Raw genomic sequence first — 14,417 nt, 5'->3', positions numbered from 1 at the left:
GACTTTGTCGTCCCAAAAATTGACCGATCTGTCTTCAACAAAAACGCCGAGTTAACACGCCACAACCTTCACTAGCTCTCACCGTTGAAGCTTCTACCTTCAGTCTGCAACCTGTGCAATTTTAGAACTTCAACACCAAGTCGAAGGAGCCCAGCAAAACCCAACTTCCTTGAACACTAAATAGCAGGGCATGTTCTGGGTTTTTTGGTGCCCAGTGCGAAAGTTCAAAATGTGCCATTTTTCAATACGAAAACATATGTTTAAAAAAAAATTATTTAACGAGGACTGGAACCAGTCAAAGCTGGGGCTTGGCCCTCACGTCCAAATTATATTACTTGAGAAAATATATAACGGGAAGGGACATAGTACTTAAACCCCGACAATAAAAAATACAATCATATACAACCATTCCTAGTGAAGCTCCTTGAAATTTCGTTATCCTTTGTTTTTTTTTCCTTTTCATATTACTACATAATTGTTTCCTAAAAGACATGGCTTCGATAATTTGTTTACAAAAATTACCTACACATGATATAACAAAAATTTCCTATCAAAATTATCATTCTAACACATATTATATATTATAAAAACACTAACACATAGTTTAACATATTATAAAAATTGAACCTAAAAATTGGGTTTGAAATGAAATCAAATAATTCAATTAGTCAAGAATTCAATTTATCAACAACAACAATTCTATACATCAATTATCATATAATTATATGTCACTTGCAAAATTTTATATGAAATTATGAATTGATAACTCAAATTTTAAAAATTAATTTACCTCAAAACTCAAAAGGAAGGGTTAGTGGTGAGTGAGTGCTCTTGCACTTGCAGTAACCAATGGGCTTGGCGCTAAGCTGAGGACAGCCGGACAGGGACCTCGTGTGCTGCAACAGCTTGCTGGTGAAAGGGAGTCAGGGGGTCAGGACGGCAGGGAGAAGTTGGGGAAATGGGGATTTATGGGAGTTAGGGTTAGTGGGGACCGAGTGGTCCCTTTAATGTTGTTTTGTTCTTTTTTTTTTTTTGGTTGATTATAATGCCCAAAACCTGGACCATCGAGTGGTCCCTCTAATGTCATTTTTTTTTGTAACGCCCAAAACCTGGACCTTTTTTTCATCTTTCCTAGGCTCTTGCCCTATTTGGGCTCTGGACTTTTTTTTATTTTTTCAATTTTTTTATACCTAGTTATTTGGGTTATATTTTTTTGGTACCCCCTTCAGTTTTGGGCCCTATACAGTTGCCCCTGTGGCACTGGGCCTGGGCCGGGCCTGCTAAATAGTTGTATTTCTGGATTTTTCAGAGCTTGCAACTCCACAATCGTATTGGTGTTTTGAGGGTTTGTGAGGATCTGAGGGTGGGGAGGTCTGTGTCTTTTGGAAAGGGAGGTCTGTGTCTTTTGGTTTCAAGAGGTAACTTTAACTTGTAGGCAACCAATCCTACCTTCGCCACGATTTCATAGGGTCCATAGTATCTTAGCTGCAACTTGTGGTAGCTATGTGGTGCTAAAGCTTGCAACTGATAAGGCACCAATTTCAAGTACACAAACTCACCCACTTCGAAATGCCTTTCAGTTCGTTTCCTATCACTGTACTGCTTCATTCAATTCTGTGCTACTTCTAAATTACTCTTCAACACTGATAACACTTTGTCCCTGTCCATTAATTCATGTTCCACATGTGCTACTTTTGCAGTCCCTGACTCATAAGGAATTATTTGAGGTGGAGAGTATCTGTATACTATTTCAAAGGGAGTATGCTTGGTGGAAGTGTGAAATGAGGTATTAAAACACCACTCAGCCCATGGTAACCACTGACACCATTTTTTAGGTTGTCTCCCTACAAAACACCGTAGATAAGTCTCTAAACACCTGTTCATTACTTCTGATTGCCCATCACTCTCGGGGTGATACCCTGAACTCATACACAACTTTGAATTCTGTAACTTGAAAAGTTCTCTCCAGAAGGCACTTATAAAAACCGGATCTCAATCACTCACAATAGAATTGGGCATTCCATGAAGCTTGAATATATGTTCTATAAAAAGCTATGCTACAGTAGATGCAGTATATGGATGTGACATTGGAACGAAATGAGCATACTTGGAAACTCTGTCTACTACCACCCAAATCACAGTTTTGCCCTTACAGTTTGGTAGACCCACAATAAAATCCATACTGATATCACTCCAAACTCTTTGAGGTATGGGAAGTGGTCGAAGTAATCCCGGAGGTGAAATGTTATCAACCTTACTTCGTTGGCAAATAGGACATTCAGCTATGAACTTTTGAATATCATTTTTAATTCCCTTCCAATAAAATCTTTTCTTAATTCTATGATAGGTTTTGAGTACTCCTTGGTGCCCGGCAGAAGGGGTTGAATGATACTCTTCAATAATCTTGACCCTTCATTCTGAATCCGGTCCTATCAATATTCTTTTCTTGTAACAGAGGAATCCATTGTCAAAAGAATACCGATTCATCTTCGAATTACTAGACTCTTCCTGCTGAGCTTGTATCCACTCGTTCTTCTTGTCCATAATCCATCCATCTTTTTCACTACTTCTTCTCAACTCATCCATCCACCCCGCATAAGGATAAGAGATAGCAACACATTCACTGCTTATAGGAGTCTCCCTGCCTTGTTCTTGTAATAAAGGTGTTTCCTGTAACCTGGACAATGCATCAGCTACTACATTTTGAGACCCTTGCTTATATTGAATCTCATAGTCGTACCCCATAAGTTTCGATACCCATTTCTGTTGGAATGGAGTGCTTGTTCTCTGACTTAAAAAATATTTGAGGCTGTTGTGGTCCGTGCGAATGACAAAATGTCTCCCTTGCAAGTAATTCTGCCACTTCTTGATTGCATACACTATAGCAATTAACTCTCTTTCATAAGTGAAGAGTGCTTGATTTCGAGGACCAAGTGCTTTGCTAGTGAATGCTATTGGTCTCTCCCCTTGTTGAAGAACAACCCCGATACCACTACCGGATGCATCACACTCTAATTCGAAAGGTTGAGAAAATTAGGAAGAGCCAGGACTTGTGGAGATACCATGATTGCTTTCAAGTTTGCAAAAGCTTGTGTAGCTTCCTGATTCCAATGAAACCTATCTTTTCGAGTCAATTGATACAATGGTTGTAAGGTTGATCTATTCTCGTTGCCATTGGGAGGTTGTGATGTTGTTTTAGGTGTACAGTGGCTATCAACTGTGAGTCCAATTCTGTGGGACTTTCAATTATTGACAATGGAGTTCACGAAGGATAACCACTGATACAAATTGTCTCACACTGTGTCTCTACCTCCGTTAGTCCGAGAGATTTCTCTTTAGCACATTGATAAAGAGTTGTGTAACTCTAACTTGGGCATTTTTCTATATTCTATGGAGAAGAAGACATTAGAATCTTGTGACTTAAGTAAGGAGCAATTACATGAACTTCAGCAACTATTGGGACAATTTGAAGATATTTTTCAGATTCCTACCAAGCTGCCACCTCGTCGAGCCCATGATCACTACATTCCTTTAGTACAAGGAGCTAAACCACCAAATATTAGGCCTTATCACTATGGTCCTTTACAGAAAGCTGAAATTGAGAATGATGTTCAGGAGTTATTGGCTACAGGTTTCATTCGCCAGAGTCATAGTCTCTTCTCATTTCCGGTACTTTTAGTGAAAAGAAGGATGGCAGCTGGCGAATGTGTATCGACTATAGAGAGCTTAATGCTTTGACCATCAAGGACAAATACCCTATTCCACTTATTGATGATCTATTGGACAAATTGTATGGGGCATGGTATTTCACTAAACTTGATTTACGATCTGGATACCACCAGATTCTGATGAGTGCTAGTGATGTGGAAAAAATAGCATTTAGAACTCATGAAGGACACTACGAGTTCTTGGTGATGCCTTTTGGTCTTACCAATGCTCCTGCTACTTTTCAAAGCTTGATGAATGATATAAACCAGACCAACAAGGTCTCAACCTGCAATGGCGATGTCGACTCTAACGAATAGAGAGTGAGAGGAAGAAGAGAGAAACCAAAGAAAGATACTATTTATTTTTTCCAACTCCCTTACACAATCTTATCCTTTCGATCTAACAACCCTGCACAATCTTAACCCTTTGATCTAACAACCCTTGCACAATTCATAACAGACTTAGGTTAGTAAACGTTATTAATGCTCTGTTTCAAATACAAAAAAGTCAAAAGAAGGGGTTGAAGTTATAAAGGCCCCAGGTAGCTCATGCCATCTCCAACCGAAGAAGAGCCAGATGACTCGTTTTAGCCCTCTGGTCCTCCAAGAAATTAATATTTTAATGAATAGTGCATAATCATATTTCTTAGGCTATCTCCAATCGAAGGTTGGCCAGAGGGCTCGTTTTAGCCCTCTGGCCCTCCAAAAAATTAATATTTTAATGAACAGTGCATGACCATATTTCTTACCATCTCCAACTGAGGGCTAAAGGGTCATAGGGCTCATTTTAGCCTTGTCACTAAAAACCATCTCCAACCGAGGACAATTGTAATTGGTTTGTATTGATAAATTATGGAAGACATTACTACATAAAAGGATTTGGTTGTTGCCATTCTTTTGAACATTGCAATCTTTTAAGTTCACCACTCCCCTCAACAATTCCTGGCTTCACCACTGCGAGCACCCCGCTTCATACCTTCAGGGACCCATAGAAGGATTCGTGTTAAGGCACCCCTGTCGAAGCACAAAAGTTTATCTTCAACCAGGAGGCCAATCACAACAAGACTGATATGAGCATATTTATGCGACTTAGTTAGCTTGTTTCTTGGCATTTATGTTGTTAGTTCGTAGTTATTTTAGTATTTTAAGCTATTTTCGTGTGTTTGTAGGTCCAAAAGGTTAATGTGGCAAAGAAGTGCATTTTTGAGCATTTTTTGGCATAGAATGGATGACATATGCTTGGAGCAAAAGGAATGGACGAAATTTGAAGTTTGTGCATCATCCTCTCCCTATAAATAACCATTTTAGCACACTCATTTCACCCAACACATCAATTCACCTACCACTACATCCACTCATTTCACCCAACACATTCACCTACCACTACACCCATTACATCCACTCATTACCACAACCCACTACACCCATTACATCCACTCATTACCAAACATCCACCCACTACACCCATTACATCCACTCATTACCAAACACTACTCATTACCAAACATTCATCCACTACACCCATTACATCCACTCATTACCAAACATCCACCCACTACACCCATTACATCCACTCATTACCAAACACTCATCCACTACACCCATTACATCCACTCATTACCAAACATCCACCCACTACACCCATTACATCCACTCATTACCACAACCCACTACACCCATTACATCCACTCATTACCAAACATCCACCCACTACACTCATTACATCCACTCATTACCACAAATTCACCCACTACACCCATTACATCTACTCATTACAACTCCATACACTCATCTCCCTAGCCTATAAATACATCCACCCTTCACCATAATTTGGGGGGCCATCATCCAAAGACACTACATTTCACATCTCACAACTTCATTCACAAACACAATTTCCTTGCCGTGACCTCCATCCATTCATCTAGCCATACTACATCTCACCAATCCATACACTTTCATCTCTCAGCCGTGCAAATCCATTCCATCCATATATCCATACATATCCTAGACACTTGTGCTACAACAAGGTGGTGAAAACAAAGGTCCTTGGCGTTTCAAGCTTGGAACTTTGGAGCGTTTTATGTTGGAAATATGCCCTGAAAGTCAATCTTTGGAAGAAACCTTTCAGGACAATGAATGGATTTATAGATGACTCTTATACATCAAATGGCAAAGATACTAATTAGGACTATCTCTATAAACGATATATGTCCTAAATAGTGAATCCATGGACAATGGATCGATTGAAGAAGTAATCTAATAAAGTTAGACTACAGAGACCTTCTTCACATAACCATCATGTCCAAAAGGTTCCTGGTCATAGGATTGTCGGAGGGATATTGACAATGCATAGACCGGTACATACTATGTCCGCTTCAATAAGAAGGATGGAAAGTCTCATCCCATTCGTGTAATGACACTAAGACAAGTATGTAGGTGCTCATTAAGGGAATGAGTTCACTGAACACAATCGAATGAGAGTACTTGCATGGAGGTCTACTCACATGTCAAGCAAGTAACTCTAATGGTTGGAATAATGTAAGTAGTCCTTTGACCTGAGGCATCATCGTTGTCTTGTGGTTAAATACTTGATCTTTGATTATGTCAAAGTCACTCCATCCGCGGGTGTCCACGGCATAGTCGGGGTTAAGCCACTTAGTCATGAAGGCAAGTGAATGCGCAACAAGGAATCTCTAATCCTCGTTAAGAGAGGATGAATACTCTAAGATATGATTCGGGAATCTTCGGCCGAAGTATCGAGCGTAATAAAGGAAAGCGTTCCTATACGACTCAATAGAATCATATAAGAAGGAATAATCACATTAGGGGTTTGACATAATAAATCCATACCCTAGTAATGTGATTGAGAGTATTGTTTTAGAGAAGGATCGAATTACATTGTAATTCCAATTGAATAGGTTCTCCGAACAACTTCTACATTAGCTTGGGTAGCCATGATATATGATTAGATGTCACTCATGGCTTGTGAGTTCTTCTAGATGATTAAATGTAATCGTCAAAGAAGAAGGTGAATTAAAAGTAAGTTTTAATTCACTAAGTGATTGGATTAAATATAATCAATTGGATTGGTACCTCACTGCCTTGCTAATTAGAACCTAAAACGATTGTTCACCAATACACTATTGTAGTGAGTAATTAATGGATGATGGAAATAATTAATTGGATTAATTAAGTGTTGTGATTAATTAGAAAGTCTAAAGAAATCATAAAAACGATATAAGATCGTTTTGGGCTTAAAGAAACGTTCGAGTTTAATTGGGCCCATTGGGCCTAAACCCATTGGGCTTTTATTCAAGCATAAGATGACTTGAAATGATAAAAGCCCAAACAACACTAAGGAGGCCGGCCACATAAAAGGAGAGAGAGGAAGTCAAGTGGTTGACTAGGTTTCTTTGTTCTATAAAAGGAACTTTATAGAGATATTTTTCGTTAGGGTTTTTGGGTGTTCAAAACAACAAAAGAGAAAAAGAAAATAACTCTCTCTTCAACACCAAAGGCCGGCCACCATAGGGAGATTTTAGCTTATCATCTTTTTCTCCCTTTGGTTATTCCTTCATCCTTTTCACTACACTAGTGGGTGAGGATCTTTAGAGGTCTTCAACTTTGGAGACTTGAAGAGAACCTAGGAGCACTCATTTGTAAACAAAGTGGAGGAGGCAAGGAAGGAGGCTAGGCTCAAGGAGTTCAAGGAGCAAAGGGCTTGGAGGTGGTCCATCCTTGGTCTAAGATCTAGATCAAGAGGTATAAAACTATTCCTAAACTTTGTTCTTCACTAATTTGTTTTTTATGCATCTTACATAAACCTATGAATCTTGAAGGGGATTTATGTGACTATTGCTTTGATATTATATGATAACATGCTTCCGTTGCTTTCGTATATAAATTTTGAATTGTATATGCATGCTAGTCACTAGAAATCCCATATGAATCTCATAGATTTCCCTTCATTTTAGGTGTACTCCGTTCTTGCTTTCAATGTCTACTTTGTTATTTTCTAATTTTGTTGCAATTATGAGTGGCTAAACCCCTATTTAGTTAGGGGGAAGTTTGAAGCCATGAACATGCTTGAGATTTGAATTGATTTCTTCCAATTGTGATTTGATAAGTTGTGATTGCAATTCAATTATCTATTTTATTCATAACTGATTCTTGTATGTTTATTAAGGATGCATACTTAGTTTTCATGCATGAATTAGATGCTAGAATATAAATGAGTTTCACCTAATCGTTACAAGCTTATATTCATGAGTAGTGAAGGTTGTCTATCACAATCGTGTTAATTGAATTCTTGGCAATTGTATCATGCATTCATAGTTATAATTGTCTCGTCAACACTTATGATTTTCATTGAATGTAATGATCTCTGATTGCATCTCTATTATGCATTCATATAGGGGACTTTTAGAGAATGATTTGGGTTGTCGCATGCATTCATCCAATTCAATGAGTAAAGGAAAATCTGAGGGTTAATTTGTGCATCACGGTTAATCTGGGGTGTTGAGTATCATAGTTTATTGAAAAGCAATTGGAAATCGATTCATGTACAAGTGTGTCATGTGTGAAGAACGGACCTCTAACTAATACATCCATCATTTTATTTCTCAAATTCATTTTATAATCTGCCTAGTTTTATAACTTGCTTGTTTATTTCAAATTCATCCAAATCAAAACCCCCATTTTACTTTCTTGTTCCAAAGTGTTTAAAATCTATTCTGTTTGTGTTTTAGAGTGTTTTGATTTAAGTCAAAACACTAATTCGTCCAAAGTTGTGTTAGAGTCAAATCTGCCCAGTTTGTGTTTTTAGGCAGTTTTGAGTGTTTTTAAGTTGTTTTGAGTCTTTAGAATCTATTTTGAGTCCCTTGAGTCTATTCAAACGTTTTTAACTTTGTTTTTATGTTTTTGAGTAAGTTTAGAGGTTTTAGCAAGCCCTCCTAATCCCCGGTTTAGAACGATCCCTACTTACATTTATACTACAATTTGACAACAAGAGGGTTTAATTTGAGTGCTTAACTTTCATCGCATCAAAGACACATATCAACATCATAATAAAGCTCATAGAGTCCCACATCGACCGCAGATGAAAGTTGGAGACTCTCCTTAACTACTAAAGAAGATCATTCTCTTACAATTAATCCATAATGTCATAATTGTACTTAAACTCGTCATTAGAACTGACGAATGGTGATTATGCATGAATTTATGTATTGTGTCAACTATTCACTATTAATGAGAACTCTTTCACCCCGTGGATGTAGCCCAACTTAGAATGAATCACGTACATCCTATGTTTGCTTCCCTACCTCTCTCTTTACATATTCACCTACACTTCGTGACCGGAGCAACTGTGCAAGGGTAAAAACCTTTAACACTTTACGTTGTTCCAAAGTCTCACTAATTTTGTATATCAACAAGCTCATCATTTTTAGGTTTTGTGAAGTAAAAATAGGTGCGTTTAACAGACCCAAGTCGCCAAAACGTAGAGCCCGTAGAGGTGCGAAATAGAGGTTGAGGAAATCCTTTAACAGAGACTCCTATATTGAACTAGAAGATATTGGAAAAGTTGCATTGATCCATTCATTCAGCAACTAAACATATAGCTTGCATTACTAGGAGTTGAGGTTTCGATTCATTCCAAATCTTTTCAAGCTATTGATGTTCGATTGAGAAGATATGTGCCATAGTAGAATCTAGAAACTCTGCAGCTCAAAGAATTGAGAAGGTTTTAGAAAAGTAACTGAGGTTATAGCCCAGAGTCTCTCAATCTGTAAAAGTGTGATTGAGAATATTTGTGCTATAATTGAACCCTCAAGGTACATATCATTTGAGTCACATTTGTTGTGTTAGTGCCACAAGTGAAGAAACTCAACCTTGAGTTGCCGTTCCTGTGAAGACTCAACATGGATCCCCTTGAAGAATTTCATGTTGCACAAGGGGTACAAATTGCTTCTCTGCCAGCGGATGGAGCTCTCTGGAGTTCCTCTAGTTTTTTACCCAGTTACGGTTTTTTGTATAGCCAAGAATACATTAAACACATATCGAATTGTGGTATAAAATTGCTATATCCTGCCCAATACATTGCGTGTATAATTAAAGGAGTATAGTTGGGCATAAATTGCTTTTTACTCGGTCATGCATGACTTCTATAGGTCTGAAGCATGTGTAAGATCCTATACTACGACCCAACTTCTAACAATTTCCATAATTTTGGAATCAATGGTATATTGTAAAGTCGATGATTTCTGTTTAAATATGTCCTTCTCTAGGGTACACTTGTATGAAGACAAACAATCACAACACAGAGCTTCAAGAATCTGTATATCGTGTATCAATAATTTTCCGACATACTTAATATTAAATTTCTCCTTAGCTACTCGAAACCTGCACGCCTTCCTCTCCCAACCAAACAAAACAAATAGAAATGAGAGTTAAAAAGGTTTCCTAACTAGGCAAAATGTGTAGCAGTTACCTAGACCACCAAAGGCATCCCAAGAACCGCTCATTATATCTCCAAATCGATGCTGCTTCACCCTTTGAGTAATTTCTTTCTGCGGAGAAAATTTCATCTATATTATATTGGAAAAAAAAATTAAAGGGTCACAAAGCAAGGAAGCAAACACATACGGCTCAGTGACGTGAAAAAAACATTTAACTGGAAGGTGGTGAATTAATGATTACATGAAGAGTTAAATCACTTTACCAACTAAACAAAAGAAGAAAGCCTCGAGGAAATGTGGGAGATGTATAACTATTATATGGAGGAGAACACCTACTCTATATGGTATGGTATAGACTATTATGAACAGTGAGCAGAGTAAAGACTCAAAAAAGAAAACAGAGAAAAAGTTAACAAATACCTGGTGCAGTTTTGGACGCACGAGCTAGAGCTTATTTGGCTCAACTTCAGACTGACTGTCACTTTCAGCATGTTGTGATGGTGCCATTCTCAATGCCTTTTGAGGTCTTCTGTACCACAAAAACGCAAGCCATAATGTCCTCAACAAACCCCCATTAGCAAAGTGTGGGACTAATATTCTCCCCCAAAATGGGTAATATGGACCCGGCAATTTGAGCAGTGTGAAGAAAATTGCCATAAGAATCAGATGCCAGGGAACTTCTGCATCCTGACAATTAAAACCAGACAATAAGAACTGTTCCAATAGAATGAACTCACAGAAGAAAATTGCAGGACGCCTAAGACAACTAATATTGAAAAATGAAGAAACCCTCCAAGTGCGAGTCAGGAAAAGTATGTTGTAGTCACCAATCATTTCTAAAGATCGCCTTTTTTCTTTATATAAAAAATTTCTAATGATCTTCTGAATAAGATTTAATCAACAGAGTAAACCACATTCCTGAAAAAACCCACCCCAACTTTGTACTTGTTCAAATCTTTCTACCATGCGTAGGAGATTTAAGCAAGGTAACTTTACCTTAAGACGTGGAGAAGCATCCAGTGCTGCCAGTTTAAAGACTTCGGCAATAGTCATTCCAAAGAGGACAGGAATAGGAATGAAAAACAACTTCCTTTCATGAGCACAGTAAGACATTTCACTAAGCAAGGAAACTGCAAATAGAGGTACACACAAGTACTTGACAACTGCTAGTATAAGGTCAATGATGAGTTGAACAAAGTTTTGTGCTGCTCTTTTCCAAGGGAAGCTCTTGACAGGCTGTGGAGAACTTTCCCACACTTGTCTCGCTTTATCAATCAGCTGATCAAATTTCATCTTCCCCGAGTCATCCGGCTGTCCTGCAGTCATATTTATCGCATGCAAGATATTGTGCCGAGAATTTGTACGCAGCCCATAAGGCTTAAAACTCTGACCAAAGACATGTATTTCATTACACTGCGCCACACCCATCTACAATGAAATGAAACTTGTTAACTGAAAATGCTACTCGACCCAATCCAACTAAACTCCATCTAACAAAAATCTATACACCAAACTAGTTTCAACATTCATTAGGGAAGGATAATGACTAGAAACAATGTATTGCCAAATTTAATAATTCCTAATTTTGATACATCAGATGCTTGGAGGTTTCTGAATTTATTCCATTAGCAAGCACAAAACGTCTCTCTTAGATCATAACATGCTTGTGCTGACAAAGTGGAAACATTTTTTTATACAAGCAATATTAGGGGAGGGCTGAGGACTAAGGAGGGAATCAAGCTCAGGACCTCATGTGCGAGGGTGAATGTTTCGGGTTTCTTTATACAAGCAATACTATGGAGGAGGGAATCGAGCTCAGGACCACGTGTGCCAGGGTGAATGCTTCGCTTTTTTTATACAAGTGATACTGGGGGGGGAGGATATCGAGCTCAGGACCTCATGTGCAAGGGTGAATGCTTCAGATTTGTATACAATCGATACTAGAGGAGGAGGGAATCGAGCTCAGGAGCTCATGTGTGAGGGTTAATGCTATGGGTTTGTTTATACAAGCAATATTAGGTGAGGGGAAAAGCAAGCTCGAACTCATGTGCAAGGATAAATGCTCTTAACCAACGGCGCTACAAACCCCTTGCGAAAAATAGACCCATTTTATACAATTCTTTACCCCAATTGACCAAACATATCAACACAAACTAACAACAACAACAACAACAACAGCAAAGCCCTTATACCACTAAGTGGAGTCGGCTATATGAATCCTAGAACGTCATTGCACTCGGTTATATCAACACAAACTAAGAGAATGAAAAAAAAATCGCATACAAATTCTAGAAACCCATTTCCTAATATTCAAAATCAAGAATATTTCATTTTTAAGAAGGGGCAGAAAGGGAAGAGAAATTACAAAACCTACCTTGAGCCCATGGGAAGAAGGAGAAGGGTGAGGCCTGAACGCCATTTTAGTGGAGGATTGGAGGTGGGAGGACGCAGATAACAAGTGAGAAGGATAAAGGGTCGCCATTGCTGCTTCCAATGCTCGAGCAACTTCCAGAAGAACTAAAACATAAATAAAATTACAATTCGGTGATAATTTCTTTGATTCGAAACGCCATGGATGGTTTGGTGAAGGAGGATAAGATGCTGAAGAAACGCTTCGATGTTAGAGCGATTTGCAGACAGTCTCTTGGGTGAGGAAGGGTTTAAGAAGGATAAAGCCAGGATCCGGTACTGGCGCCACATTATAAGCGTGGCGCCTATTATGCCTTCGAGTTCGAGGCCGGCAGTTAATGGGCCTCTCACGGGCCCAGTTTGCAAGCTATGAGTGAGTTTATCATGGACTTTTTACCCATATCCCTTTAAATGGACTTTTACAAAGTCTTTGATATTTTTTTTTAACAAATGATATTATCTGCCACGTAGTACTACGATCTAATGGTATTCCTCTTCACTTGTAATTGAGAGGTCTTAGGTTTGATTCTCACCAAAGGTAAATTTAAACCACATTATTGCTAGTTCATTATAAGACTAAACCCACCATCCCCCTTAGTGTAGATAATATCGTGTGTTAAAAAAAAAATGATATTATCCACGCTAAGACCATCTCTAACCTTTGGAGAAAAACCTAAAATTATTAGCCCTGAAAATTTAGGTTTTAACCCAGAAACAGTTTTTTTGCTCCAACATTTCTGCCCTAAAATTTTAGCCCTAGATTATTAAAAAATGAATTTAGGCTTTTTTTTTTTAAAATTAACTTTTTTTTTAAAAAAATGTAGACTATCCTAAATTAATTTTATGAACATTTTAACCTAAAAAATATTTAAATTCCAATAAATATTGAAAACTCACTAAATCGACACATGAAACACTACGGAAGAATATGAAACATATGATAGAGATGCATAAACACAAAACACATGAAACAAAAATGGGAAGAAATATTTTGGAAGATGGTAGAAAAGAAAAATTGGAAGAATTGTAGGAGAAAAGTGAGTTTTGTGTGGATGTTTGAACAAATACATAGGTATTTATAGAGTTTTTGGGTGAAATTTGAGTTAAATAATTTTTTAAAATTATTTTAGCTGTTTTGATTTAAATTTGGGTAGTTAGATATTTTTTTATACAGTTGAATTTGATCATATTAAATATTAGTCATTGGATTCAATGAAATTATAAATATAAAACAAATATAAATCTAGACCGTTGGTCCATTTGAATTAGAGCCATGGGAATAGGCAATAGAATCGTTAGGCTCCTTCTTCTTGCAGACAAGTAGCCGACATGGCCACATGGGTGGGGTCAGGAGACCTGGTGGGTGAGGCGCGTGTCGCACATGCGTGCGTCCTTGCCTGGTAGGTGAGCTTTAATTGCCCCTTCTCACTCTCACATGTGCGCTCCACCACTAATTTGGGGCTAAATCATGGCTGAAATTTGGGTTTTTTTTGAGTTCTAACACTGAACCCCATTTTAGAACAAGGGTTGGAGTGTTTTGGGGGAATAGAAGGGAAATTTTAGGACTTACTCCAAGGGTTGGAGTTGGCGGAGTAGATTAGACCTTATAATGGACTAGCAATAATGTTATTTAAATTCGTCTTCGACGATAATCAAATCTAAGATCTCTCACTTACCATTAGAGGAATACTATTATACCATAGTACTAAGTAGCTGATACTTTTTCTTCTTTGTACTAAAGGGTTGGTCGAATGGAAAGCAAGCAAAGGTTGGAAAACCCAATCAAACTTCTACAAACGCATTTCTTGGGGCCACCAACCAGCTTTTCTTTGACCTACCATATTAC

The 14,417-nt window shown here is 38.0% G+C and overlaps 1 protein-coding gene across 3 annotated transcripts; it reads right to left on the bottom strand.

The window, feature by feature from the left end:
• Positions 1-9,930: 9,930 nt before the first annotated feature.
• On the bottom strand, positions 9,931-12,857 carry LOC126624669 (uncharacterized). Of its 3 annotated transcripts, none has more exons than XM_050293756.1 (4): positions 12,537-12,857; positions 11,159-11,548; positions 10,583-10,849; positions 9,931-10,273 (listed from the first exon to the last, which is right to left on the bottom strand). In XM_050293756.1, exons 1-3 carry the CDS (start codon positions 12,642-12,644, stop codon positions 10,607-10,609), a joined length of 741 nt encoding a protein of 246 aa, XP_050149713.1. In that variant the 5' UTR covers positions 12,645-12,857; the 3' UTR covers positions 9,931-10,273; positions 10,583-10,606. The 3 variants fall into 3 exon arrangements, with proteins under 3 accessions (XP_050149713.1, XP_050149712.1, XP_050149711.1); XM_050293755.1 differs by having other exon boundaries at positions 9,931-10,291; positions 11,159-11,590; positions 12,537-12,855; XM_050293754.1 differs by having other exon boundaries at positions 11,159-11,590; positions 12,537-12,855.
• Positions 12,858-14,417: the final 1,560 nt, after the last annotated feature.

Source organism: Malus sylvestris, chromosome 5 (assembly GCF_916048215.2).
Source record: "Malus sylvestris chromosome 5, drMalSylv7.2, whole genome shotgun sequence".
Lineage (NCBI taxonomy): Eukaryota > Viridiplantae > Streptophyta > Magnoliopsida > Rosales > Rosaceae > Malus > Malus sylvestris.
The sequence above is the reverse complement of the archived record's forward strand: the minus strand, read 5'-3'. Positions and strand labels throughout refer to the sequence as shown.